The sequence below is a fragment of the Montipora foliosa genome, chromosome 7 (genome assembly GCF_036669935.1).
Source record: "Montipora foliosa isolate CH-2021 chromosome 7, ASM3666993v2, whole genome shotgun sequence".
NCBI classification, from domain to species: Eukaryota; Metazoa; Cnidaria; class Anthozoa; order Scleractinia; family Acroporidae; genus Montipora; species Montipora foliosa.
This window is the reverse complement of record NC_090875.1, coordinates 913,777-940,493: the sequence shown is the minus strand read 5'-3', so window position 1 is coordinate 940,493 and position 26,717 is coordinate 913,777. Positions and strand designations below refer to the sequence as shown.

The 26,717-nt window shown below is 44.3% G+C and overlaps 1 protein-coding gene and 4 non-coding genes across 5 annotated transcripts; 2 read left to right on the top strand and 3 right to left on the bottom strand.

Annotated features, from left to right (window-relative positions):
* The first annotated feature begins 476 nt into the window (after window positions 1-476).
* Window positions 477-836, top strand: LOC138009561 (variant surface antigen B-like). Its single transcript, XM_068856634.1, has one exon. It carries the CDS (start codon window positions 477-479, stop codon window positions 834-836), a length of 360 nt encoding a protein of 119 aa, XP_068712735.1.
* Window positions 837-1,435: 599 nt separating this feature from the next.
* LOC138012113 (U2 spliceosomal RNA) lies at window positions 1,436-1,623 on the bottom strand. The gene has a single exon (XR_011124985.1). It is a non-coding gene; the product is annotated as a U2 spliceosomal RNA (small nuclear RNA).
* A 6,997-nt stretch (window positions 1,624-8,620) lies between these two features.
* On the top strand, window positions 8,621-8,738 carry LOC138011909 (5S ribosomal RNA). The gene has a single exon (XR_011124817.1). It is a non-coding gene; the product is annotated as a 5S ribosomal RNA (ribosomal RNA).
* Window positions 8,739-9,698: 960 nt separating this feature from the next.
* Window positions 9,699-9,862, bottom strand: LOC138012010 (U1 spliceosomal RNA). The gene has a single exon (XR_011124906.1). It is a non-coding gene; the product is annotated as a U1 spliceosomal RNA (small nuclear RNA).
* A 13,050-nt stretch (window positions 9,863-22,912) lies between these two features.
* Window positions 22,913-23,101, bottom strand: LOC138012105 (U2 spliceosomal RNA). The gene has a single exon (XR_011124981.1). It is a non-coding gene; the product is annotated as a U2 spliceosomal RNA (small nuclear RNA).
* Window positions 23,102-26,717: the final 3,616 nt, after the last annotated feature.

Sequence of the window (26,717 nt, the reverse complement as noted above, 5' to 3'; positions counted from 1 at the left end):
ACTCCAAAAAAATGAATGAAAAATCACACTCCAAAATGAAACAAAAGGAAGCCCAGGCCACACTCCAGAAAATGAATGTCACCCAGCAAAAATTGAAGACTACCAAACAGGGTTTCACTTATAAAGCCAAACCAGCATTCAGGTGAGTTTTTTTATATTTAAGGCGAATGACAGCCCCCCAGTGGGGTGAGTGCAATGGCTGTCAGACATGTAAACGAGAAACAAACTGGAAAGACCCATCCGCTACCACAAACAAGGGGAATCGAACCCCAATCCCGGCAGGAACACACACAAAATCAACAAAGGAGGCCAAAAGGGAAAAACATCAAACATAAACAACAGACAAAAAGCCCTAAAAAGGGCGAAACAGGCACACAACCGCCACAGGGCAGAGGACTGGGCAGATAACGAAACAGGATGAGCAACCTTCAAACACAAGCAAAGACAGCAGGAACAGACAAAAACAAAAAGGGAGCATGACGAGTACAGGCAAGGACGAGACTAGCACAGGCAAAGACATGACAGGCACAGGTAAAGACGGAGCAGCATGGACACGAGGAGACGGACGAGGACGCTGCAGGTACGAGGACGACACGACAGCAGGCACAGGCAAAGCCGGAACAGACGGGAATGGAGACGCAACAGGCACAGGTGAAGACATGACGGGAGCAGACAAGGACGGAACTGGCACAGATGCAGGCGAAACTCTAACTGGCACGGAAGTAGACAGAGATAAACAACAGGTTGACTCAGCAAAAGACTCGACAGGCAGAACGGGCGAGGACGAGACTGGTACAGGAATGGACGAAGATATACAGCATGAACAGGTTGACTGAGCTACAGGACAAGGACGCGAAGGCGGAACTGGTACAGGAATGGACGAGGCAGGGACAGAAGCAGACGAAGATGTACAGCAAGAACGGGTTGACTTAGCTACAGACTTGACGAGAACAGGCACAGGAGGCATGGCTGGCACAAACGAGGATATGCCAGACAAACCAGGCGTTTGTTCAACAAAACAAGGATGCAAGGACGAAATTGATACAGGAAAGGACTCAGCTCCAGACTTGACAGGACGAGGAATTCTACTCAACTTCTTCTGACGAGTCATCATAATGAACAAGCACAGATCTCTGGGACTTATCTAGGACTTAAGGCAGGCACATAAAAAAAAACCCAACTTACCCCGCAGGCTTACGTGAGGCACAAAGTCCTAGTGCGCTTAGCCCGCGTTCAGGTGAGTATGCCTTCTCCGCCTCTCTGGGACCGCAAAACGCAACTTGTCTGCGCATACCGTGTGGTAATGGAGGTCACGTGCTCCTCGTCCTGTCGTGTCATGCTGTCCACTCGCTGCTATGCTACCTAGAAAAGAGAAGATAATGTGAAGGTTGGTTGGTCACTTGTTCTGGTTTCATTTGATTATTTCTTCCCCAGAGGGAAGTGGGCCACACTCGGAGGTAGTGCTATACCGAGGCAACCCGTGGCCGGGACGAGGCAAGCCTCTTTTTTACAGCCCAGTTCCAAAAATCAGTTTAATATATGAGCTGCTCGATGAGCAGTGTATCAGATATTAAGCTGATAAGAAGATACTTTTTTTTTCCTGTTTATTTACATATATACAATGGGCCAGGCGGAGGAAGCTCCGCTCTCGCCCTTAATTGACAATAGTAAAGTTGAAATATAAAGTTTAAATGGAAACGAGGCTAAAGTACAATATAAATGTTGACGTATCCTATTACTAATAAAAGCAAAGGCATTCTGGAGACACCTCGTTTGATGTACACTCCAGAATGCCAAAAATGCTGAGAAATATTATTGAAAGCGACTTCATAAACTAGCAAAAACTATATACAATTGTTTGTGTTTGCGAATGTTCTATTATTTGCTAATTAAATTACTAATTTTATTTTGATTGTAATATTGACCGCACGAATGATGAGTGTATGGTGTAGGTTTTGCTGCTCCTGGTTAATATGGAATTTGTTGCTGTCTCAAAGCCTGGTTTTAGCTTTCAAACCGGTAGGAAGGATTCTAAGTCGACCATGCAACGACTGGCCAAGTGGAAGCTTGAATGAGTCGATATTCTCGGCGATAGGAGAAGATTTTTGTCATGGATTACGGATGAGTTTTTGGAACTTTGGTTTTCATGCTACGGTACACAAGATCAATCAGGCTCATTTGGCATTGTTTGACTGTTTATTGATACCCAATAGACCTTCATTCCGGCATAGATGTGATATCAAAAGAAAATGCCGACCGAGTATTTACTATGCAAACTCGGTCTCGACATTTCAACCATTGTTAGTGGGAGATCGTGTGTTTAAAATTAATCCAGGGCCGATGTATAATGCTGGTTTAAGAATACAATCAAGATTGTTAACTACCGGCAATCGCAACATAAAGAAATCATCACGTAAAGTAAAGTAAAGTAAAGTAAAAGTAAAGCAACCATATTTAACGTCGATAACTCGTAACAGTAATTCAACTGACAAACCTGAGGTCGACGGTGCGCTCACTTTACTCCCCCCTCTCCATCAGTGCTCCGTTTTACGGGTATTTAAAGCTACTTAGCTACACGGAAAGGAAAGAAGTCGAAACGAGGATGTGAGATCCGGGAATCGAACTCGAGACCTCTTGCACCAAGGCCGCGCACTAACCGACTGTACCATCCTTGCTCCTAAACACTGGCAACCTTATTAAGATCAATTGTTGTATGGATGTGGCTGCTCTGAATAGAAGTCGAGCACAATCTCTGTTTCTTTGCTCTTTGAACCCTCGCTCAGTGAGGAATAAGACCGCTGACATGTTTGAATATGTCTGTGATTGCAAGGCCGATTTATTTGCGTTCACAGAGACCTGGCTAAGGGATGATGATGATGCTGTGAGAGCTGAAATTTGTCGAAATGGATATACGTTGATTGGTCACAACCGGATTGGAAGACGTGGAGGTGGTACCGTACTTATGTTTTGAGATTCACTTGGTGTCAAGAAAGTTGATGGAAGGGAGTTTGAGTCTTTCAAATTCTCTGAATGGCTAATCACTGGAAACTCCTCAAATGTTCGACTCGTAATTATTTACCGTCCTCCGTATTCAGATGACCACCCTGTTACTGTCACAACATTCTGCGCAGAATTTGCGAGGTATATGGAATCCACCTTATTAACAAAGGAGCGACTTGTAATTGTAGGTGACTTAAATATTTACATCGATGATTAGGTGAATTCTGATGCGCTCAATTTTTTGGATGTTCTGTAATCGCTGGGTCTACAACAGCATGTCAATGATCCTACCCACATTCATGGACATACTCTTGACCTTATTATCACGCGTATAGCTAACAACATCATATGGGAAAAACCTCATATTGATCGTTACTTTTCTGACCACGCCTCCGTTCTCTGTAAATTAGTATCTTATAAGCCTCGACTTTCACACAAAAAAGTTAACTATAGAAAAATCAAATCGGTTGATGTCTCTGCACTTGTGAGTGAGCTGGCTGAATTGTCATTATGCAAAAATATTTCCAGCAACTCTAATGTGGATATCCTTAGTGCTTCCGATCTTGATAATCCTGCTGAAACTTACAATAAGACTCTTTCCCATCTCCTGGATTCGCATGCTCCACTCAAGACAAAGACTGTTGTATCAAGACCTAAAGTAGCATGGTATAATGATGAAATACATCATGCTAAACTTCTTCGCAGAAAGGCTGAATGGAAATGGAGAAAGAGTAAACAGGTCGCAGATTTCCTGGCATTTAAAGAAAAAAGGAATCATGTGACTTACCTTCTAAACAAAGCTAAACACCAGGCATTGGTTGATCCACGACAAAAGAAAGAAGGGATAAACGACTTTAGCAATCTTCGACCGGTCAGTAATTTGCAATATGTCTCAAAACTGATGGACCGTGCAGTATTTGATCAGGTTCATGTCCATCTGACCACCCATGACCTCTACCCGAAGCTGCAGTCAGCATACAGAAGACGTCACAGCACCGAAACTGCATTGCTTAAAATACACAATGACATCCTTATTGGCATGGATCGGCAACACGTGATATTGCTGGTGCTACTTGACCTCAGCGCCGCTTTTGATACGGTGGAGCACTCCGTCCTTTTATCGCGCCTAAGCAACAGTTTTGGGATAAGGGATACTGCGCTGCGTTGGTTTAGGTCATACCTATCTGACGGATCCCAGCGCGTTTCACTCCATGGTAAAGTTTCTGACAAATTTCAGTTAACACATGGCGTTCCTCAAGGGTCATGCTTGGGGCCGTAACTGTTCACACTATATGTAAGTAAACTATTTTATATTATTAAAGGTCACGTGCCACATGTTCACAGGTATGCTGACGATGCGCAGCTATATCTAGCATTTAAACCTGATTCTGCAGTAAATGCTCTTGATGCTGTCAATGCAATGGAACTTTGTATTCGTGACTTAAGAACCTGGATGCTCCATGATAAACTCAAATTAAATGACAATAAAACCGAATTTATATTAATTGGAACTAGACAACAGTTGGTAAAGGTGGATGGGATCTCTCTCTGTGTTGGTGACTCTAAGGTTTCCCCAGTGAAATCAGCAAAGAACCTTGGCACATGGATAGACAGTAACCTTAATCTCCAGATCAATGTTAACAATACGTGCAAAGCTGTCTATTACCATCTGAAGAATGTGCGACATACTTAGATGAGAAAGCATCACAAACGCTGTTACATGCTTTAGTAATTGGACGGATAGATTACTGTAATAGTATTTTATATGGTTTACTAGCCAGGGAATTAACTAAGCTCCAACGCCTTCGAAATTCGGCAGCAAGACTTATTTTTAATATCCCAAAGATGTGTCACATCACACCAGTTCTGCGAGAACTGCACTGGTTACCTTTTCAGTTTAGAATACAGTTCAAATTTATCATCATCACTTTTAAAGTAATTAATGGACAGGGTCCAATCTATTTACAAGAGCTTGTTAAATTGCAGCAGAATGGAGCATATAATTTAAGATCTAGTAATAAGGGTCTCATGCTGCTGGCACCAAATGCCATAACAAAGAAAACATTGGGCGATCCTGCTTATATGTGTGCAGCACCTAAACTGTGGAACAGTCTTCCCTATCACGTGCGCAATGAGATTGACTTTAGTAAATTCAAAATTTTACTGAAGACTCACCTTTTTAAGTTAGCTTTTAATTAGGATTTAATTGTGCAGAGTTTTAATAATTTTTTACAACTTAGATAAGGTTTTATGATTTCTTGTATATTTAAATAAGGGTTCTACTGTAATTTATTAGCTGATGTAATTTTTATATTTTATAATTGTTATGCGCATTTGATCATATGTAAATAAAATTTGCGCACTACAAGTATTAAACTGTTATTATTATATTATTGATATTATTATTAATTGTTTGGCGTTTTGTGTTTTAAAAGGCAAGCCAGGGAAAGGGAGCGATCAGGCGGCTGCGTCCGGGGGCCTGGGAGCCCGCCCTTGCAAGGCTTGGCCCCCAGGCTCGGCCGCCACCCTCCATGTCCCTGCCTAAATGATTAAGCGTAGCTTATCATTGTCTACGCTACAGAGTATGCTCATATGGGCCCAAGTTTTCAGGAATTCATTGGGGGAATAATAGGAGTACGCCGCGGAGAGACGCGTGCACACCCTTGTTTTTATTTTATTGATAATAGCCTGGGCGGAGGTAACCTTCTGTTCGAAAGTGAGAAGGTTCCGCGCCGCCCAGATTTCATTTAGAGTGATGTTAGAGAGGAAACGAGAAATATGGTTCGCTTTAGAGGACTGGCCATCCTGAGGGAGGCCATGTCCGAAAAAAACTAGAGCTGGACTTAGAGTTAGAATAGAACGGGTGTACAAGTTGCAAAACCCACACCCACACCTGGGTGCACCATTGCATTCACAGAAGGCGTGGGAGAAAGATTCGGTAAGGCCACAGGTAGTGCAACGCTCGCTAACACAGAGCCGGTTCCACAGTTTCAGAAAGGCCCGAGTCTTAATAACTCTGTGCGCCAAGTGCCACGCTATATTCGTTTCCCAATTAGTACTCAGACCTCCATATATACTCGGTCAGATATTGTGCCAGGGTAGAGTGATAGAAAGTTTCCCCTCCCAAGCGAAAGTGCAAGGCAATCGCCGGGGAGAGGCATTCACGAATTTCTCGTAGAAGGTTTTAACGGTATAGTCTGGTAGCAGGGTCAGATCTAGATTAAGGCGGTCAACCGCTGTGAGGATGTGTTGATAATACAAAGGGGGGTGACCCCCGATGTATTTCGGTACAGAGTTTCACCTCAGGAAAGACCAGCTTTTAGTCGAGCAACTCAAGGCTAAGCCAATCCAGAATCTAGCGAAATAGACCCACTTAGAGTCACAAGTTTGGTCCCCTATATAGGATACCCAACGCAATTTTAGGGCCTAGGCCTTCTCTTGTGGGTTAACAACTGCTAGGCCAACTTGAGCTAAGGGGAGCTGACATGTCGACCTCGCCACCAGTTCTGTCTTGCTGTTCCACCAGAAGTCATAAATCGCTCTATTAACTTGGCTCCCAGAATGTTGGTAATTAGCGCTTTGCCGTGTAGCGACAAGGTGCATTGTTTCCAAAGGTTAAGGCGATTTGTCAATTTAGATAAGTGATTATCCCAGTTTGCGTGATCCAGGTTTTCGTTACCAAAATACAACCCAAGGATTTTAAGCTTATCTGTCACCCATGTGAAGTTTATAGGGCCGGATGGCCGACCGGCTGATTTGCCGATCCACAAGCCTTTGGTTTTTGTTGCATTAAGGCGCAAGCCAGAACCCTTTTCGAAGATGTTAACAATGTGAAAACATTGTGTGATGGAATAATCGTTAGCTAAAATTAGCGTGATGTCATCAGCGTACTGTGACACTTTTCTCTGTTGTTGATTAGAACCGGGGATAAAATGTCAGGCCATCGGAGCCTGGGGTCTTATTTCTATGACAAAGTTTCAATGCTTCGGTTGCTTCGGCTAAAAGGAGGTCTCCTTCACAGGAGTCGCGTTCAAGTTCAGATAAATGTGGTTGGACATGTGTCAAAAGCTCATTCTGGGCTGGGGTGTCAATCTCTTGAGCTGAAAACAGCTCCGTATAGAAATTCTCATGGGCCTTTAACATGTCGGGTAAAGACACTGAAACAACTGTAGTAGAATCATTAATCGATATATCTCCCGGAACATTTTCATTTTCAGTTGGATCTTGGGGTGGAGTTGAAGCGTCTGGCTCGGTGTCATCACGATAGGTAGTGGGGCGTCGATGCCACGAAAGTGGGCAGGCAATGGCCATGTGTCTCGTTTCCTTGCAAATACAACAGCGGGTGGCGCTCTTGCAGTCTCTGGCGGTATGACCGGTATGCTCACAGTTAAAGCAGAATCTTGGGACAATCCTTGGCCAGGTGATCTGGTTGGTTGCATCTGTGACAGGTTTTTTGTTGGCCGTCATGTTGAACACCAAGCTGGAATTTGCCAAAAGGAAGATAGATAACAGGGAATGGATGTATCGAGGTCCATCCGGAAATCACGCAGCCTGTTGTGAACTTGGGGAAATCCTTGTAAGCTACTGCGCCTGGACAAATAAATCCGGCCAAATTTCCGTAGGCAATGTTCTAGCGCGCTGTCTGGTAATTCGTAGGGTGCGTCGTAAACCGTGACAAAGGTTAGGCGTCGCTGTGCCGGGTGGGGAGCCAAGGTCGGCAAGGTACTATAAAGGATGATCGTTGTAGGAAGGTTTCCTGGATATCTGGAGAGGAAAAAGTGAGGTAGACAGTGCCATTAGGGCAGCGTTGTAAACATCGAACACCAGTAGTGGGGATTCCGTCACGTTGTAGGCAATCAAAAATTTCCCGTGTGTTCACTGAAGTATCCGTTAATGTGAAGTAAGCTCAGCAAGGGCGATCCAGCATCACATTGTGTGGATGAAAGTTTTGCTTCTCAAATTCTGAAAGGTAATTAGGTCTTCTTGGTGTTCGCAGAATTTCGGCACTTGTGGTACTGGTAGAACGCAAATTGTTTTGAACTTTATCGGTGTAGCAGCCCGCTGCAGGGCGGGTCACTCCATTGGGGACACCATCACTCGTAAAACATAAAGTAATATCCTCCATATTCGCCTCGGCCACATCGCACCATTCATTTCCTTGAACAGATGAGCTGTCAACTGGAGCGGCCATAACTGAAGGCACGTAGCGGAACGTTCCACCAAGAACCACTAAATCGCTTCTAAAACAGATTTGGGGGAGAGGATATGCCGTTCTCCCCCAGCGGGTACTTAGGACAAGCCTCCAAAAATAAAATAAAAGCCAAACTTGACTTAGCCAAAACGCCGAGAAGGGACACCCGTAGATGCTGACAGCCGACAAGGTGCTCCCAGTCTCATGGCCACGAGATATGGTGGTCCGATTACAATCCGTACCAAGGAAGGAATGCCCAAAGCCAACCTGAAAGGGAGGCCCCCACAATGATCGCCCTTTAACAGTGGGCAGCCACCAGCATTGCATGGCACTTGCGTTGACGGCAAGAGGACAAATGCACATTGTGCTTGCTCTGACCTCGTTTTCATTTCCCCCTTATAACAAGTTAATTTTCACGGCAAATTACTTGTCTACGACCATACCACAATGATAACACCGGTTCTCGTCCGATCACCGAAGTTAAGCCCTGTCGGGCAGGGTTAGTACTTGGATGGGAGACCGCCTGGGAATACCCGTGTTGTAGGCTTCCTTTTTTCCTTCTGTACACTTGATTATCTCAAATAATCACAGTTTCCTCCATGAAACATGGCAACGATATGTCAAAAATGAGACATACAACAAAAACAAAATAGTTCACACGAGAAAGTGGAACTTGTATTCCCAAGGGAGCGCGTGCGCGCGAGATCCATCCAACGTTTATGACATGAAACGTATCCTTTCGTGTGAGCAAAGAACAGGATACGACAAGTAAAAAATGCATGCACTGTTATGCATTAGATGGAAGTTAATCTAGCCCAGATGATGTGTATACAACGAAGGCTACAACACTATAACATTGATCTTGCGAAAACGTGACTTATGTGACGTAGCGCACTTCAAAGTCTTACTGTTCCCTGCTCAACGTGGACAGTACGTATTCAAAGGGTGGATAAGACACTATCCTGAGCATACTTTTTATGATAACAATTCAATTAACTGATAACATAGAGAAACCACAAAGTGTTGGCCACAGAAATGTAACGCCAACTGATCTAGCGGGTCCTCAGTTACTCAATGCAAAACCGGCTCTCCAGAACGCAACATAACACAACGCAAAAGAAATCTATCACGTATGTAGATGGGCGATGGAGCAGTACAAACACACATCCACGTACGTTTTCCAAACAATGCATGAGGATAATGGCTCGACCCGCTGGCATTTCCTTGTGTCACTCGCCTATCGATGGAAGTGCCGCTAATCGATGTGGCTGAAATAAACACGTCCTCTCGCTCTCTCTACGGCCAAGAATGAAAGAAATAAAATCACAGTTTTGCAGTGCACCAAGTACGGAACATTCACCTACAATTTCAGCAGTCGACTTCACAAATACAACTCACCTTGCTTAGTGCTTAGTCCTTACACCACCACTGCATCTCCTGCCCTGCCGTGCCTGAAACGATACCAACAAACCTTCCCGTTAGCCAAGTTTGCCACCGGGGGTTGGTGCGGGGATTAGCGCGAACGCAGGTCCCTACTACCAGAGATTATACGCTCGAGTTACCCACATTTGGGGTAATCGCAAGGGTCAACCCAATCGAAGTGCAATGAAAGAGCCTCACCTTGAAAGGACTGCCTCCCTGATTACAGTGCCTGCCACGTCAGGTAAGTTTTTTTTTATGTCTAAGGTGAATGGCTGGCCCCCCGGTAGGGTGAGTGCAATGGCCGCCAGACATAACGACGAATCCGCCAAACAGAACGGTTTACCTCGAACGGTGGTGCACCAAGACGCCAACTTCGCCGGGGAATTGAACCCCGCCCCTACGAACAGACAAATCAGGAATTGCTTCTAGGAGATGCCTCGCCTGACTTACACTCCTAAATAACAATTCGACATAATGACAAAAAAGACTCAAAAACAACTGGACAAACCAAAACAAGCACGACCCAGCACAAGGGTGAAGAGTGACCAATAAAAGGCCACTGCTCAGCAGACTCACCCAACGCCAAGACATTGGTTCAGCCCAGAAATAACGGTCAGGGCATATAAACGGAACACAAGACAAGAACTTAAGTATGAACGACCAAGCCATCATTTTGTAACGAAGCCACCACACCACAAGCACCCCACTGACGAACAAATTGACGACGACGGTCAGACCGGAAAGGACGGAAAAACAACGGGAGATTAAACTGAACACGAGACTTCACACGCTCCATAACATCAACAGCCGAGGGACAAACACCTCTGAAACGAAAATCGTTCCGAGCCCCCCAAATACAAAACTTGCACACATTTAACATATAAACAAAAACCCGAGGAACCACAGACAACTCATCACCCGAGAAACCAAAATGTGCATGACGAACCAAGATAGAAGGACAAAGAGGAGAAGCCAAGAACATAAGAGATTGAAGCCACGAGAAAACACTGACAGCCAGAGGACAGTGAAAGAACAAATGTGAAAGAGACTCGACAGGAGCAGAACAAAAACAAGCCGTAGAAAGAGCATACCCAAAACCAGCAAGCCTCTCGGCCGTGTAAAGAACCCCGTGAAAAATTTTCCAACACAAATCAATAAGTGGACAATCCAAATCAAAAAAGAAAAGCTGACGCCAAGTACAAGACCAATAGAGAGAACCAAAGAAAGGAAAGAATTTCTCCTCACAATGAGGAACAGCATTTTCAGACAAAAGAAACAAATAAGCAGACTTCGTAGACATGGTAGAAACAGGACAAAAATCAATACCCGAACCAATACCCAAAGAAGACGCAGTAAGGGATCCTTTACACGCCCACCAAGTAGTCAACAGAGAATGATAGAACAGAGGCAGAGAATCCGGCGAAAAAAAAAGCGGAGCAGAAAAAACGAGATGCGGAGGAGCGGCAAGCCGAGAAGAAAACCAAAAAACCATGAAAGAGATCAAAGAAGACGAAGAGGAAACAGAACGACGAACCCACTGAACATGAAGAGCCATAACCTTGCACTGAAAATCCACGACAGAGAACCCACCCAAACAAGAAGGCTGAACCAGAGCACGACGAGCAACCAAATCCCGTATACCGCTCCAACACTGACCCACCGGGGAACATGTATGAGAGAGGCCACGTACCACACACAGGAAAGGGCCAAGGCATTGATGACAAGAGCCTTGCCCTTATACGAGAAAGAGCGTTGCCGCCAGGAGTTCAAAGTGTTTTCCACCGCGGTGATACGCGGCCTCCAATTGTCGTCCTCAAGATTGCCCAGACCCAGAAAAACCCCCAACACTTTCACCTTCACCGATGACCAAGTAATGTTCACCAGTGAGTCAGTGCGACTGTTCCAACAACCCAACCACAAGCCCTGACATTTTCCAAAATTTAATTTAGCCCCAAACCCCCTCTCGTACAACGAATAAACATCAAAAACAGCCAAAATAGCAGGAACAGAAGAAACAACCAACGTCGTATCATCAGCATACGCAGAAACAACAGGCAAAGAAGACGAAGAACCAGGAAGAGAGAAACCAGAAATTAAACCATTACAACGTAATATTACAAGCAAGTACCTCAGCCACTAAAACATAAAGGAGGGGGGACAGGGGACATGCCTGCCTCACCCGATGAGATAACGTAAAAGAATTTGAAATTTAACCATTAACATTAAAACAACTACTCACATTATTGTAAAATAAATTAACCCAGCCAACAAACGACTGCACAAAACCCATGGCATATAAAGTAGAACGAAGGAACGTCCAATCAATTCTGTGGAATGCCTTTTCTTGATCAAGAGAAAGAAGAGCAGCAGGAGCACCAGAAGAAGAGCAAAAATCACAACATCACGAAGACAAGCAACATTTTCACCAATAAAACGGCCAGGAACACCACAAGACTGATCTTTATCGACAACCAAATGAATAACCTTAAGAAGACGAGCAGCAATAGAACGAGAAGCAATTTTGTAATCGACATTCAACAGGGAGATTAGACGCCAGTTTTTGGGATCAAGACGATCCCCTTTCTTAAATGATAAATTAATGATACCCTGGCGCTGAGAGCGAGACAACGAACCCAAAACATGCCAAAATTTAAAATAGAATTCCATGGGAAGGCCATCACAACCAGGAGCTTTACCACGGGCCATGCCCTGAAGAGCCGCAAAACACTCCTCCCGGCTGAGAAGACCTTCGCACACCTCACTATTGTCAAAAGGAAGAACCGAAGAAATGTTAGAAAGAAGCTCAGCACGAGCATTGGAATCACAAGGAGCAGCAGAGAAAAGGAACGTAAAACATCACAACACCTAGCAAGGGAAGAAAAAGAAGACTGACGAGACTGCCAGTAGGACCATATAGTTGAGATGAGGTCGATATACTCGGCCTCATCCAGAACAGAAAGATTGAGCTTCCACAACCCCGGACTTCACGAGAGACATCAAAAGGACAAGACCCACAGTGATCTCGAACACGGTCCAGGACCGTGTTGAAATCGCCGCACAAAAGAGTAGGAACAGCAGGATCGATAGAGTCAACACAACGAACCCAAAAAGCGTCACGATCCGGATTATGGTTAGGAGCATAAATAGAAGCAACCCGAAAAACAGAACCACGAAGAGAAAACTCAACCAAAAAAAAACCGAAGCAACAAAAGCAAACAACAGACTTACACTCCAAAACCGAACGATACAAAACAACCACACCACGAGAATGATTGGTACCAAAAGAACCAGCACACAAATAACCAAACCAAGAAAACCAAGGAAAAAGATCATCATTAGAGACTGCGTGGGTCTCCAGTAGACAAACTACCGAAGGAAAGAGATGGGACAACCACTGGAGAAATCCCAGACGCTTGTCACCATCTCTCAACCCATTAACACTAACAGAAATTACCGTGAGAGCCATAGTAAAACAAAAAAGTAGTGACAAACCCATGACGGAAAACTAAAAGGCGGTGAGACAACGGCTAAATTAACGGCGCCTAGCAGGGCTAGGCGAGGAAGTACGACGACGCGACCTATGAGGATCTGGGCTTAGAGGAGGCCTCTCGTCCCCGGAACGAGACCGGGAATGAGAGGATGGACGGAGAGGCATCCCCGAGCGGAGGGGAGGAAGAGGAACGGCAATCGGAGGCTAGCACTGGGAAGAGCCCCCGGCCTGCCTCAAAGCAACGAGATCATCCGTGGATGATGGAAGAGATCCCGTCAATTTCTGCGCCATAGTTGCAGTCTCCTCCCTTGATACAAGAGGGGGATGCAACCCCCCCAAAACACTGCGCCCAACTTTGACAGGTATTTTAGACTGCAAAGGACCAGAATCCACCACCGGGGCCGGAGCATCATCACCCGAATCAACCCCAACCTCAGACACATCCGATGATGGTGTCACCGATAACACAGACTCCGAAAGGGGAGAAAAAGTAGGGGAGAACTTCATTACCTCCTCCCGAGACTCACCGGCCTGACCGGTGGAAGCCCCCAAAACACTGTCGCTGGGAGAGGGATCCAGAACCCTCTCCTCAGCCCCCCCAAAACACTCACAGAACCCTGGCTAGGAGAGGGATCCTCAGGCCCCCGCCCCTTCCCCCCCCCTGACCCACTGACAAGCAAAGGCTGGCTATTCAGCTCGTTTAATTCATTATCCCGGACATCCATTGCCTTGGGATCAACAGCCATAGGTTTTTTTTTTATGTTTTATTAATTTTTATTGATTTGAAGTTACATACATTTTTCCAGAAACAAACATAATTCACATTAACAGAAAGACGCAATACATCTTATACTTACAAACACACCCCACAATTCCTCTTAACTCCCTTCTGCTTCTAAATATAATGACTAGTATAGCGCAGCAACAACACAAGATTCTATATACATCTAGTTGTTTTTGTACTTGGCCCATTTCATATTGTGAGCTTTTAGTTTATTATTTGATTTTGCGATCATTGTCTCAAGCTGGTGAATCATTTTAATTTTCGAGTTAAACACTTTAATTGAAGGAAGAGACTTGTTCTGTCAACAAGAATATAAATACTGTTTAGCAATTATTAAAGTATGATTAATAAATAATTCGTCTTCGCATCTTAAAATACCAAACATTATATCTTTGTCAGAAAGGTGTTCTATCTTTACCCCTTGATTATCAAACCATTTTATAACCTCAGCCCAGAAATCCTTAGTATAACGACAACAAATGAAAAAATGCTCCAGGGACTCGTTTATTTCACCACAAAGGGAACACGCCGGAGATGGAATAATACCAATTTTGTTTAAAAATCAATTTGTGACAAGACACCTGTTAAGTAATTTGTATTGGAATTCACGCGATTTGGTGTCCAAGGAAGTACCAAATGGCAAGCTGTAAATCTCTTTCCATTCTAAAACATCATTAACAAAATGGGTATTAAAATTCAGTTGGGCAGTCGGTGGGATGATGATTCTATTTCGAAGTTCTTTATATACGGTCTTTGACACGACTGTTTCGATTAAAACATTTTTGTTCTTTAAACTTAATTTAATTTCATCGTGCAAATTGAAAGGCTCGTCAGCTGTAGAAGCAAACGTGTTTAATAATTTACGCCATTCAACTGGTAAGGCATCGATTACAGAGATAAGTCTAAATATATCTAATGGCGAGATATTTAATTCTCTCAACCTGTGATTACTTTTAACAATGAATTCATTATTGTAAGAGATTAGATCCCCCATTCGAAGAATTCCCTTTTCTGCAAGATTTCTAAAATAAACAGATTTGCCGCCGATACAAATGAATTTATTATTCCACACAATAGCTTTTGAAAGATCTTCTCTTTTTTTATCCTGTACACTCGTGTGGTTTGCTGCGGACCATTTTGCGAAACTTTTAAAGCATTTTTCATAAAATGCTGGAAGCTTCACAGGCAGTTTCTTCAAGTCAAAATCGCAACATAAGATAAGTTTCCCCCCTACAGGTTCAAGATAGTGCAGTAGGATTTTTTTCCAATTGCTTGGTTGATCACTTGCCAATTGTATGCAACAAAGGATTCTCTGAGTCTCTATTATAGAATCTAGATGTGGGGCTTTAAGTCCCCCATCTTCAATATCACTAATAAGAGCAGCGCGTTTGATTTTGTCGTTCCCCTTCCAGATAAAATCGAAGATAAGTTTGTTTACATCTTTCACAAATTCTCTATTTACTGATATCAAACTCGCGTGGTATAGGAAAATAGGAATAATAAAGGTTTTGACAATTTGAATTCTTCCTATAATAGTCAAGTCTCTCCACCTCCATATTCGTAATTTTTGTTGAATGGAACTAATTTAGATCATCAACATGTAATTTTTGTTTCGCTCAAAGGTTATAGGTGAAGTGCACTCCCAGTATTTTAACAACTTTTTTAATTTTTAAGTTGCATGAAACGGAGTTTTCTTGTTGTAGAGTAGAAGAGCAGTTGCCTAATAGCATTATTTCTGATTTATCGTGGCTGATCTTCAGGCCTGAACAAATTCCGTAATCTTCTAAAAGCTTAAGAAAGTTCACAAGCGAAAGATTATCTTTCAAAAAACCAGTTAGGTCATCTGCGAAAAGGCTTAATCTGAGCTCTTCATTGTCTACACTAATACAAAGAAAATCTAGCACTATGATGAACAGGTAAGCAGAGAGGGGGTCTCCTTGTCTCACTCCTCTCTCAACTGCAAAGGGCTGAGTAGAAAAACCATTGTTTATGACACAACTTGAGATATTGTTGTAAAATGTATGAATCCATTGCAAAAATGATGAACCAAAACCAAAAGAGGTTAGAGCGTGAAATAGAAAATCTCTACTGACAGTATCGAAGGCTTTTTTGAAATCTATACAAATCATTCTCCCCTCAAGATTATACCCCTCTGAGAATTCCATGACGTCTTCTATCGTTCTGACTGCATCAAAAATAGTTCATCCCTTAACATATGCACATTGATTATAATGTGTAATATTTGGTAAGACACTCTCTAATCTTTTAGCAGTAGCTTTTGACCCTATTTTGACGTCCACATTGATAAGTGAGATTGGTCTCCAATTCGATAAATCCTGTTTGTCCTTCTCCTTTTTCTCAATTAAGGTAATAATGGCTTCCTTCTGGGAATTTGACAATTCTCCATAATCATAAGAATAATTTAAACTGTCTACCATTAAATTTCCTAGAGTGTGCCAAAAAGCTCTATAGAATTCAGCCGTTAATCCATCATTGCCTGGTGACTTGTTGCTTTCGAATAGCTGAAGACTCTTATAACACTCGTCAACTGTTCATTTTCCATCAGATTCGAGCCTCATTATTAGTGAGTTTCGGCATTTCAGAATTATTCAAAAAAGAGTTTAACATATCTTCTGATGGTGTGAGAGGATCACGTTTAGAAAGATTTAAATAAAAATTTTGTATCTCCTGTAGAATTTTTTTAGGATCTGTAATTAGCACCCCTTCATTGTTAAAGACTTTGCGAACAGAGCTTTTAGCTTTTTTGTGCGTTTCCAGGTTTAGAAAATACTTATTGCTTTTTTCACCTTTCTCGTACCAAGTGGCTTTTGATCGAGTAATGGCTCCTTTTGCTATCTGTTCATAAATAGAATCATATTCCATTTTCAACATTTCAAGCTACTCCTGATTTTCAAAGGTTGGAGACTCATTGCACTTTTCTTCGCAAATCCTTAGAGAGGTCCCAAGATCAGAAATCTTTTTTCTTCTTTTGAGCGCCTTCTCTTTACTACACTTAATTGAAACTTGTCTAATCCTGTACTTGATTAAATCCCACAACAGTCTTTTATCTGTGACTTCAACGAATTCGTTTAACCACATAGGCACACTTTCATTTATCAATGTGACAAAATCGTCATCATCAGTAAGACTAGCATTAAATTTCCAAAAAGAGGGACCTTAATCCGGTTTGTCTAAGCTATTAAGATGAAGAAAAATTGCCGAGTGATCACAGTTGATCGAAGGAATAATATCATATTTCTCAATATCATCTTGAGAAGAATCGTTGATTAGCCAATAGTTAAGTCTTCCCTGAATGAAAGGATTTTTTTGCCTCCACGTTAAACGTTTACATTCCGGATTTCGAATTCGCCAAATGTCTACTAAATCAAAATTGAGACACAAGTCTTGAATTTGTTTGACAGACTCTTTTTTAAAAGGTTTTCCGCCGGAGCAATCAAGATCAGAGGCCAGTGTGACATTGAAGTCTCCCCCTAAAATTATCCTATGCTCTTTGTTAGCAATGAAATCTTCAATGTTTTTATTTAAATTTTCAAAAAAACGGCATTGGTCTTGAACCTTGTTGGGAGCATAAATATTAACAAACAAAAATAACGAACCTTGTACCTCAGCTTCCATTATAATTGAGTGGCCCTCAGTATCCAAATTAACGAATTTTAGGCTAAAATCAAGGTCACTTCTCACCAAAATCATCACCCCACAACTGTGATTAGAACCATGAGCAAAATGAAGCTTACCTTGCCATTGCGTTTTTCAGATATCTTCAACATCTACGGTGCTGTAGGTTTCTTGAAGGAAAATGATATCGTACTTTCGCTTATTAAGCCAGGTGAAAAGAGCGTTCCTCTTTGTCGGGGAACGAATCCCTCGCACATTAAGAGAAAGTAATTTAAAATTTATGTACTCCTTCTCGAATGGGTCCATTGAAACTAGTTATGTATACAAGTATCTCGTGTTGCAACTGCGCATAAATTAATATGTGGTAACTACAGAGGTGACAAGAGATTTCTACACAACAACATGGTAAACAAAAGAAACAACAAATAAGGGACATTACACAAAAATGTCTTATACAAAGAAAATAAATGGCAGCTGAGTAATTAGCACCTTAGAGCTGCCTCGGAGAATGGAACAATTATTTGGATTCAAATGATCTTACGCAATCCTCCCGTTACAAAAAAACAACTACAAGATCACCTAAAAATAAAAAGTTTCATCTGTAGAGAAACTGTTCTTTAAAAAAAAAATCTAAAAGTTCAGTCTACAGAGGAACAAACTGTCCGTCAATAAACAATTTGTCAGGCTCAGGTTTGCTAAAAAAGGCTATCTTTCCTTCTTCCCTTGCTTTCTTTAGCCTTGGCCATTGCCTTTTTCTTCTTTCACTAATTTCCTTGGGGAGATCTGAATAGACCTTTACCTCGGTATCGCTCTCCAGCTCACGTGCTTTTCTAAAAACCAGCTCACGTTCTGGAAACTTTAAGAAACAAACAATAACTGGCCTGGCTTCACCCATCCTCTTGCCAATTCGATGAGCTCTCTGAAATTCAATATTATCTGCGTTTTCCAAATCCAACTCTTCTTTTCTTCTCTTGTGGTTATCACGACAGATGTCACAGACTAGCAGTTGACCCCGTCAATAACAATATTCCGGGGGATGTCATGCTTGCACATCATGCGCACAAGACGGGGTACCGGTGTGCACGCCAGGGACATTGGACCACTGTTGATGACGTACCTCCTTAACGTCCCCAAAAAACTTAAGAGCCTCTTTTACACGGTCATTACTACCCTCATAGGGGAACAAGTAAACCATCACAAAGGTGATAGGAGTTGAAACCACAACGTTACAGCGGACGTCCCCAAAAGAAATGAACCCGGCCTCCTCATAAGTCTTTTTATGAGATGGGTCTAGGAATGAAATACGAATAATCCCCCCTGGGCAGACCTGGGCCTGGTCCACCAGGCCAGCCAGGCCAGCCAGGGAGTTAGCTATGATACCGGCAACCCCGGCATGGGAGGTCCTAGCCGGGAAGCCGGACTTTACGATAATAGTGCGCGTGTTGCGCGGAACCATTACGGAAATATATTTTAAACCAACTACAGATACCGTTAAATATTTTAAACTAACCTTAAGATTAAGCCTTAAGCAGCTGCTAAAGGACTACTATTAGTGAATAATTATTCAAAGCTTTTTATACCACTAATTCACAAAATGTAACCTCACTCAAATACTAAGATAATATTATACTAAAAAAATGAATAGATTAACACTCAAAGCACACTAAATAGTCCCCCGCTTACGGAGCAACTAAGCAAATAATCAATTAATAATGTCTCTCAATAACCAAATAAGCGAGTAACAAACCCTTGGGCAAAAAGCACAAGGGAAACTAAACAAAATACAGTAAGCGGAATATTATATCAATTTAATACCACTCTTAACACCCTTAATAAATGGAAAACAAACAAAAAACCTCAAGAAATTTTCTTAAGGAGCCACCAAGAAACCAAACAACGCACCAAAAAAAGTAGAAACCACACGAAAAACCAAAAAGGACACTTCAGTGACAGACTAAATGAAGTGTTAAAAAAGAGGGCTCAAAGACCCTGGAAGCAAGAGAAAAAACAAAAAGACTTGGCTTACTCTGGGTTACCGCAGAACGCGGAGCATTAGTCCCCAGGAGGGTCACCGAAAAATAAAAGAAAACTAAAAAAAAAAGACAAAGAAAACCACAACAAAGACCTTACCACACTCCAAAATATGAAAATGAAAACCACACTCCAAAAATGAAAAAACCCAGGCCACACTCCAAATGGAACGTCTCCCAGCAAGAATGAAGGCTTACTGTGCAGGGTTGATTTTTTACGGCCAAACCCGCATTCAGGTAAGTTGTTTTATATTTAAGGCGAATGACAGCCCCCCAGTGGGGTGAGTGCAATGGCTGTCAGACATGGCAATGAGAAACAAACCGGAAGGACCCATCCACTACCACAAACAAGGGGAATCGAACCCCAACCCCGGCAGGAACACACACAAAATCAACAAAGGAGGCCAAAAGGCAAAAACATGAAAACGAACAACAGGCAAAAAAACCCTAAAAAGGGCGAAACATGCACACAACTGGCACAGGACAGAGGACTGGGCAGATGACAAAACGAGACGAGCAACAGTCAAACACAGGCAAAAACAGCAGGCACAAGAAGGGACGAAATGGGAAACTATCGAGCACAGGGAAGGACGAGACCAGCACAGGCGAGGACAACACAGGCGAAGATGTGGCAAACACAGGTGAAGAAGTAACAGGCACAGGCGAAGACGAAACAGACACAGGTGCAGACTTGACAGCAAATGAAAGAGGACGGGAAGACTGGAAAGGCACGTGGGTAGACTGACTAGGCATGACACGGGTAGACTGACAGGGCACGGCACGGGAAGACTGACTGGACACGGCACAGGTAGACTGACTGGGCATGGTACAGGTAGACTGACTAGGCACAGCACGGGTAGACTGACTAGGCATGGCACAGGAAACGGCAGGAGACGAAGATACACAGCATACACCATAGGTAGACTCAGCAACGGACTTAATGACAGGCGAGGACATGGCAGGTACTGACGAGGATGTGGCAGGAAACGACGAGGACACAACAGGCACAGGAGGGATGGCTGGCACAAACGAGGATATGCCAGACAAACCAGACGTACAACGACGCAAGGACGCAAGGACGAAATGGACTCAGCTATGGACTTGACAGGACGAGGAATTCTACTGAACTTCAACTTTTGACGAATCATCATGACAAACAGGCACAAATCTCTGGGACTTATCTAGAACTTAAACCAGCCACATAAAAAAACCCCAACTTACTGCGCAGGCTTACGATAGGCACAGAGTCCTAGTGCGCTTAGCCCGCGTCAGGTAAGTTTTTGTATCTGAAGCAAAAAGGCAGCCCCCCCAGTAGGGTGAGTGCAATGGCTCCTGGACATAACATCCGATCCCGCACTGTATCAGGGTGAGGGTACACCTCGACGGAGGGTGCAACCAGCACACCAACTTCACCGGGGGATCGAACCCCGCCTTCACAAAAGTTAAGGCAGACACAACGGAGACAGGACAGTACAAAGCGAAAGAACCGCACACTGGAGACGCCTCGGCTGACTTACACTCCAGAGTGACAGTTCACACTAGACAAACATAACCGAAATAAAAACGAAAAGGACATCAGCCTGGCGAGGAATCGCCGGAGGCCTCACAGCGCCAAAGATGGCCATCGGCACGAACCATGAGAGTAGTGATAGTATCCTCCCAGAACTCTTGAAGGTCCTGGCAAAATGGATCGTGTTGTGCTCAGGATGGTCAAGGTCCATAGGGAAGACGGCACGGTTTCCGCCAGGCTCGGAAAGGGCACTGGCAAAAGAGAACCGGCGTGACGAAAGCTTACGCTCAGGCCTATGCCGCCGGAGTGGGGGGGGGGGGTGGAACATGCCTCACCAGAGTCAGACTCCCCAGGAGTAAACACCAGGCTCGACCTCCTCGTCAGAAGAAGCCGGACTGACATCCGGCTCCTCCTGGCTCCGCTGCAGAGGAGGACAAACCTCCTCCATTGCGTGGTCAATCACGGCATCCGGACTTTCGTCTGGATCCTCCACGGCCGCAGTGCCATGGGGACTGGCATCAGGGGCCGGAACCCCAGCCTGATCCTCTTGACGAGAAGTTGAAATATAAAGTTTGAATGGAAACGAGGCTAAAGTACAATATAATTGTTGACTAATAAAAGCGACGGCATTCTGGAGACACCTCGTTTGATTTACACTCCAGAATGCCAAAAATGCTTAGAAATAGTATGGAAAGCGAAAGCTATATACAATTGTTTATATTTGTGGATGTGGTATTATTTGCTTATAAGATAACTACTTTTACTTTGAAGACACTGGAGGAACTCAAGAGGCTGGTTGAGATGTAGGCTTCCCCCAGGCATTCCTACATTCCCGGGCCATGTGGCTGGCCTGGCCACAGCGTCGACATTGTCCACTGAGCAGGCAACTGCAACTTCGGTGACCCACCTTCCTACTGATGGAACAGTAAGGGGGCTGACCGCGGTACCAAACACGGCAGTCAAAGCCAGCCAGGCGAACGTCACCAGGGGTATCTTTGGTCAGAGAGACTTTAACAAGGGGGTTGCCATCACTCAGGCCAGGGAAACCATGGTGCTCACTCCTCTGGACAGAGTGAACTTGCCCAAAGGAGGAGGAAAATGTACAGGCAGCATCGTCTGGGACCTCAAACGGACAATCCCGGAGATACACCAGACGGGACAAAGTGTCGGCACTGGCAAGATGGAGCTGGTGGTCACTAAAGCAAATTCCATGCTCTATGGCGGACTGACACGACTAAGTCTCCTTGTAAGTGAGACGGACGGCTCCGTTCCGAAGGAACCGAACGGAGGACACTTGGTCTTTCTCCACACTCTCCAAGAGGCGGGAGAGGACTTAGGACGAGCCCACGGTGCAGTAGATCTCCACAGGAAAAAAAGGCCACCAGGCTTTTCGGGCACTGGATGGTCTGAGGCATGCTGGGCCGGACCAAGAGAAGCCGAAGCACACTCAAGGAACAGACCCAGACAAGCACAAGTGTTAAGAAAAGCTATCTAGCCCCGGAGAGCTATTAAAGATAGCACCGCAAGTGAAAAATGAAACCGAGCACCACAAGTGAAACACTAGAGGATACTCACAAACAACTGCCGAGGCCTCACGAGCTCAAATGGCAGAGATACTAGCTAACGTCAACAAACTAATAAAGAGCGTCAGGTAAGTATGCCTTTTCCGCCTCTCCGGGACCGCAAAACGCAACTTGTCTGCGCATACCATGTGGTAATGGAGGTCACGTGCTCCTCGTCCTGTTGTGTCGTGCTGTCCACTCGCTGCTATGCTACCTAGAAAAGAGAAGATAATGTGAAGGTTCGTTGGTCACTTGTTCTGCTTTCATTTGATTATTTCATCCCCAGAGGGAAGTGGGCCACACTCGAAGGTAGTGCTATACCGAGGCAACCCGTGGCCGGGACGAGGCAAGCCTCTTTTCCACGGCCCAGTTCAAAAATCAGTTTAATATATGAGCTGCTCAATCAGCAGCGTATCAGATATTAAGCTGATAAGAACAGATACTTTTTTTTTTTCGTTTATTTACATATATACAATGGGCCAGGTGGAGGAAGCTCCGCTCTCACACTTAATTGACAATAGTAAGTTGAAATATAAAGTTTGAATGGAAACGAGGCTAAAGTACAATATAATTGTTGACTAATAAAAGCGACGGCATTCTGGAGACACCTCGTTTGATTTACACTCCAGAATGCCAAAAATGCTAAGAAATAGTATGGAAAGCGACAGCTATATACAATTGTTTATATTTGTGGATGTGGTATTATTTGCTTATGAGATAACTACTTTTACTTTGATTGTAATATTATGAATTGTTTGGCGTGTTTTGCTTGAACGGCCAAGCCAGGGAAAGGGAGCAATCGAGTGGCCGTGTCTGGGGGCCTGGGAACCCGCCCTTGCAAGGCTCGGTCCCCGGGCTCGGCTCATATGGGCTCGGCTCATATGGGCCCAAGTTTTTAGGAATTCATTGGGGGGGATAATAGGAATACGCCGCGGAGAGATGCGTGCATACCCTTGTTTTTATTTTATTGATTACAGCCTGGGCGGACGTACCCTTCTGTTCGAAAGTACGAAGGTTCTGTGCTGCCAACGTTCAAGGCCTGCCATTTCTCTTTTTCCTTCTCATTTACGTTATTCCTAGCCACTTTTCAAGGATCCGCGTCCTGTGCATTGCCGAGAAGATGCTGGAGGTAAAGGGAACAAGGGGAATAAAATCGGTCCCCATCAACTTTAAGCATGAGTTTGGTCCTTGCTGGGCCGCGTTCTTTTACTGCCTGAAGGAAAGCTTTTTCGAAGACTACAATCTGCTCGCTAAGTGAAGTCTTTTTTGTGGCGGGATTGTCGTCCTTCACTGGCGAGGAAGGTGGGCGTTTACGCGTGGACTCGGGAAGGTCTTGGGAGTCGGGAAATAAAACCTGTGTTACAGCATTCGCGTAGCTGGCTGGCGTGGTGGTCTCTTCTGAGTGAGAAGGGGCAGTGTCCATAGTATCCTCGGTTTGTGTCGGCGGTTGAGGCGTTTCGGGGTTGCTCGCAGTGTTATCCACGGGGGGCGAAGCATTGTTTCGGGGACGCAATCTTTGTGGGCAATTTTGAACTACGTGTTCAGTTGAACTGTAACGGTAGCAGGTAATGGGCTGGCCCATGTACTTGAAATGGACTTCTAAGCCATTAGTGACGATCTTGCGAGGAAGATCCCAGTCCAACGATATAAATTCTGCGACACGGATTTCACGCTCGATGTGAGTGAAACCTTGCTCCGTATAGTACAATCGGCGCAAGGTTTCACTTTTCAATTTTCCATAAGTCTTGAGAAAAGGTAGTAAATCACTATCAGGATATTCCATGGACAGAAAGATTGAAACATGGATCGTACGAGCGCCCATCAGGCGCAAAGGCTTCACTGAATTTTCGTGGTCAAAACCACTTGCGGCGAGGCATGCAGCCATTTTGGCAGAATCGAGAGTAATGTCAAAACATTTCCCTCCATAAAGAGGAACCACTCCTGTGATGTGTCGCTGGTATTCCGGTAAAGCTTTGGTGATGAAAAGGGCATCCAAATCCATACTGTCCTCAATGAGCCCAAGTTTTGAGGAATTCATTTGGGGAGTAATAGGAATACGCCGCGGAGAGACGCATGCGTACCCTTGTTTTTATTTTATTGATAATGGCCTGGGCGGAGGTAACCTTCTGATCGAAAGTGCGAAGGTTCCACGCTGCCCAGATTTCATTTAAAGTAATATTAAAGAGGAAACGAGAAATAAGGTTCGCTTTGGAGGACTGGCCATCCTGAGGGAGGCCATGTCCGAAAAAAACTAGAGCTAGACTTAGAGTTAAGGTGTTAAAATACAAAGGGTTTGCGGTTTGAAACACCCACGCCCACACCTGGGTTGCCCCATTGCATTCACAGAAGGTGTGAGAGAAAGATTCGGTAAGGCCACAGGTGGCACAACGCTCACTGACTCGGGGCCGGCGCCACTGTTTTAGAAAGGCCCAAGTTTTGATAACTCCGTGCGCCAGGCGCCACGCGATATCGGCTTCGCAATTGGTACTCAGACCCCCCATATATGTTCGGCCAGATGTGACGCCAGGGCAGGTTGAGAGCCAGTTTCCCCTCCCAAGCGAGTGTGCAAGGCAATCGCCGGGGAGAGGGGTTCACGAGTTTTTCGTAGAAGGTTTTAACCGTGTAGTCTGGTAGGAGGGTCAAGTCTAGATTTAGGCGATCAGTCGCTGTAAGGATGTGTTGGTAATACAAAGGGGGGGAATCCCCCATGTACTTCGGTACAGCGTTTGACTGCAGAAAGGACCAGCTTTTTGTCTTACGACTCAAGGCCAGGCCTATCCAAAACCTAGCAAAGTAGACCCACTTGGAGTCACACGTTTGGTCCCCTATACAGGGAACCCAGCGTAACTTTAGGGCCCGGGCCTTCTCTTGCGGGTTGACAACTGCCAGGCCTCCGTGAGCTAAGGGGAGCTGACATATCGACCTCGTTACCAGTTCTGTCTTGCTGTTCCACAAGAAGTCATAAATCGCTTTATTAACTCGTGTGTGAACCCATTCGGGCATCGGGTAGACTGAGGCTGTGTACCAGAGTCCCGAGGCTCCCAGAATGTTGGTAATTAGCGCTTTGCCGCGTAGCATTAAAGTGCGTTGTTTCCAAAGGTTAAGGCGATTTCTCAGTTTAGCTAAGCGATTATCCCAGTTTGCGTGATCCAGGTTTTCGTTACCGAAATACAACCCAAGGATTTTAAGCTTGTCTGTCACCCATGTGATATTTACAGGGCCGGATGGCCGACCGGCTGATCTGCCTATCCACAAGCCCTCGGTTTTTGTTGCATTAAGGCGCGAGCCAGAACCCTTCTCGAAGATGTTAACAATGTGAAAACATTGTGTGATGGATTAATCGTTAGCTAAAATTAGCGTGGTGTCATCAGCGTACTGTGACACTTTGCTCTGTTGTTGTTGAGAACCGGGGATTCGAATTCCCTAGATCGTTTCATCATGGCGAATCGCCTGACCTAAGGTTTCAACTACCAAGCAATACAGTAACGGTGATAGCAGGCATCCCTGCCGTATGCCTCGTTCGAGGCGAAAAGGCGAAGAAAGCCAGCCATTGTTAATGACGTTAGAGGTGATGTCGTGATAAACCACATCAACCCAACGTCGGAAATGAGGCCCGAAATTGAATCGAGATAACACGTGTTGTAGAAACCCGTAATTAACTCGGTCAAAAGCCTTTTCCTGATCCAGACTAGTCGATAGTGTCCCGTAGTAAAAAGAGGTTCTCGTAAATACTACGGTCCGGAATACCGCAAGTTTGATCTTTGTTTATGATCCGTGGTAGAACATGACGTAATCTATTTGCTAACACTTTTGTACAGATCTTGTAATCAGTGTTTAGTAAGGAAATAGGGCGCCAGTTCTTAAGCTCGAGTGGATCTTCTTTCTTATATAAGAGACGAATGATCCCTCGGCGTTGGGTCTCAGACAAAGAGCCATGTTGAAACGAATAATTTAGTATTTCTACCAAATCAGGTCCTATTAAGCCCCAGAAACAGTGATAAAATTCAACCGGTAAGCCGTCGCTCCCCGGGGACTTGTTTGTTGACATTTGTGAGGCCGCGTCAAAACACTCAGCGAGTGTGAGTTCGCCTT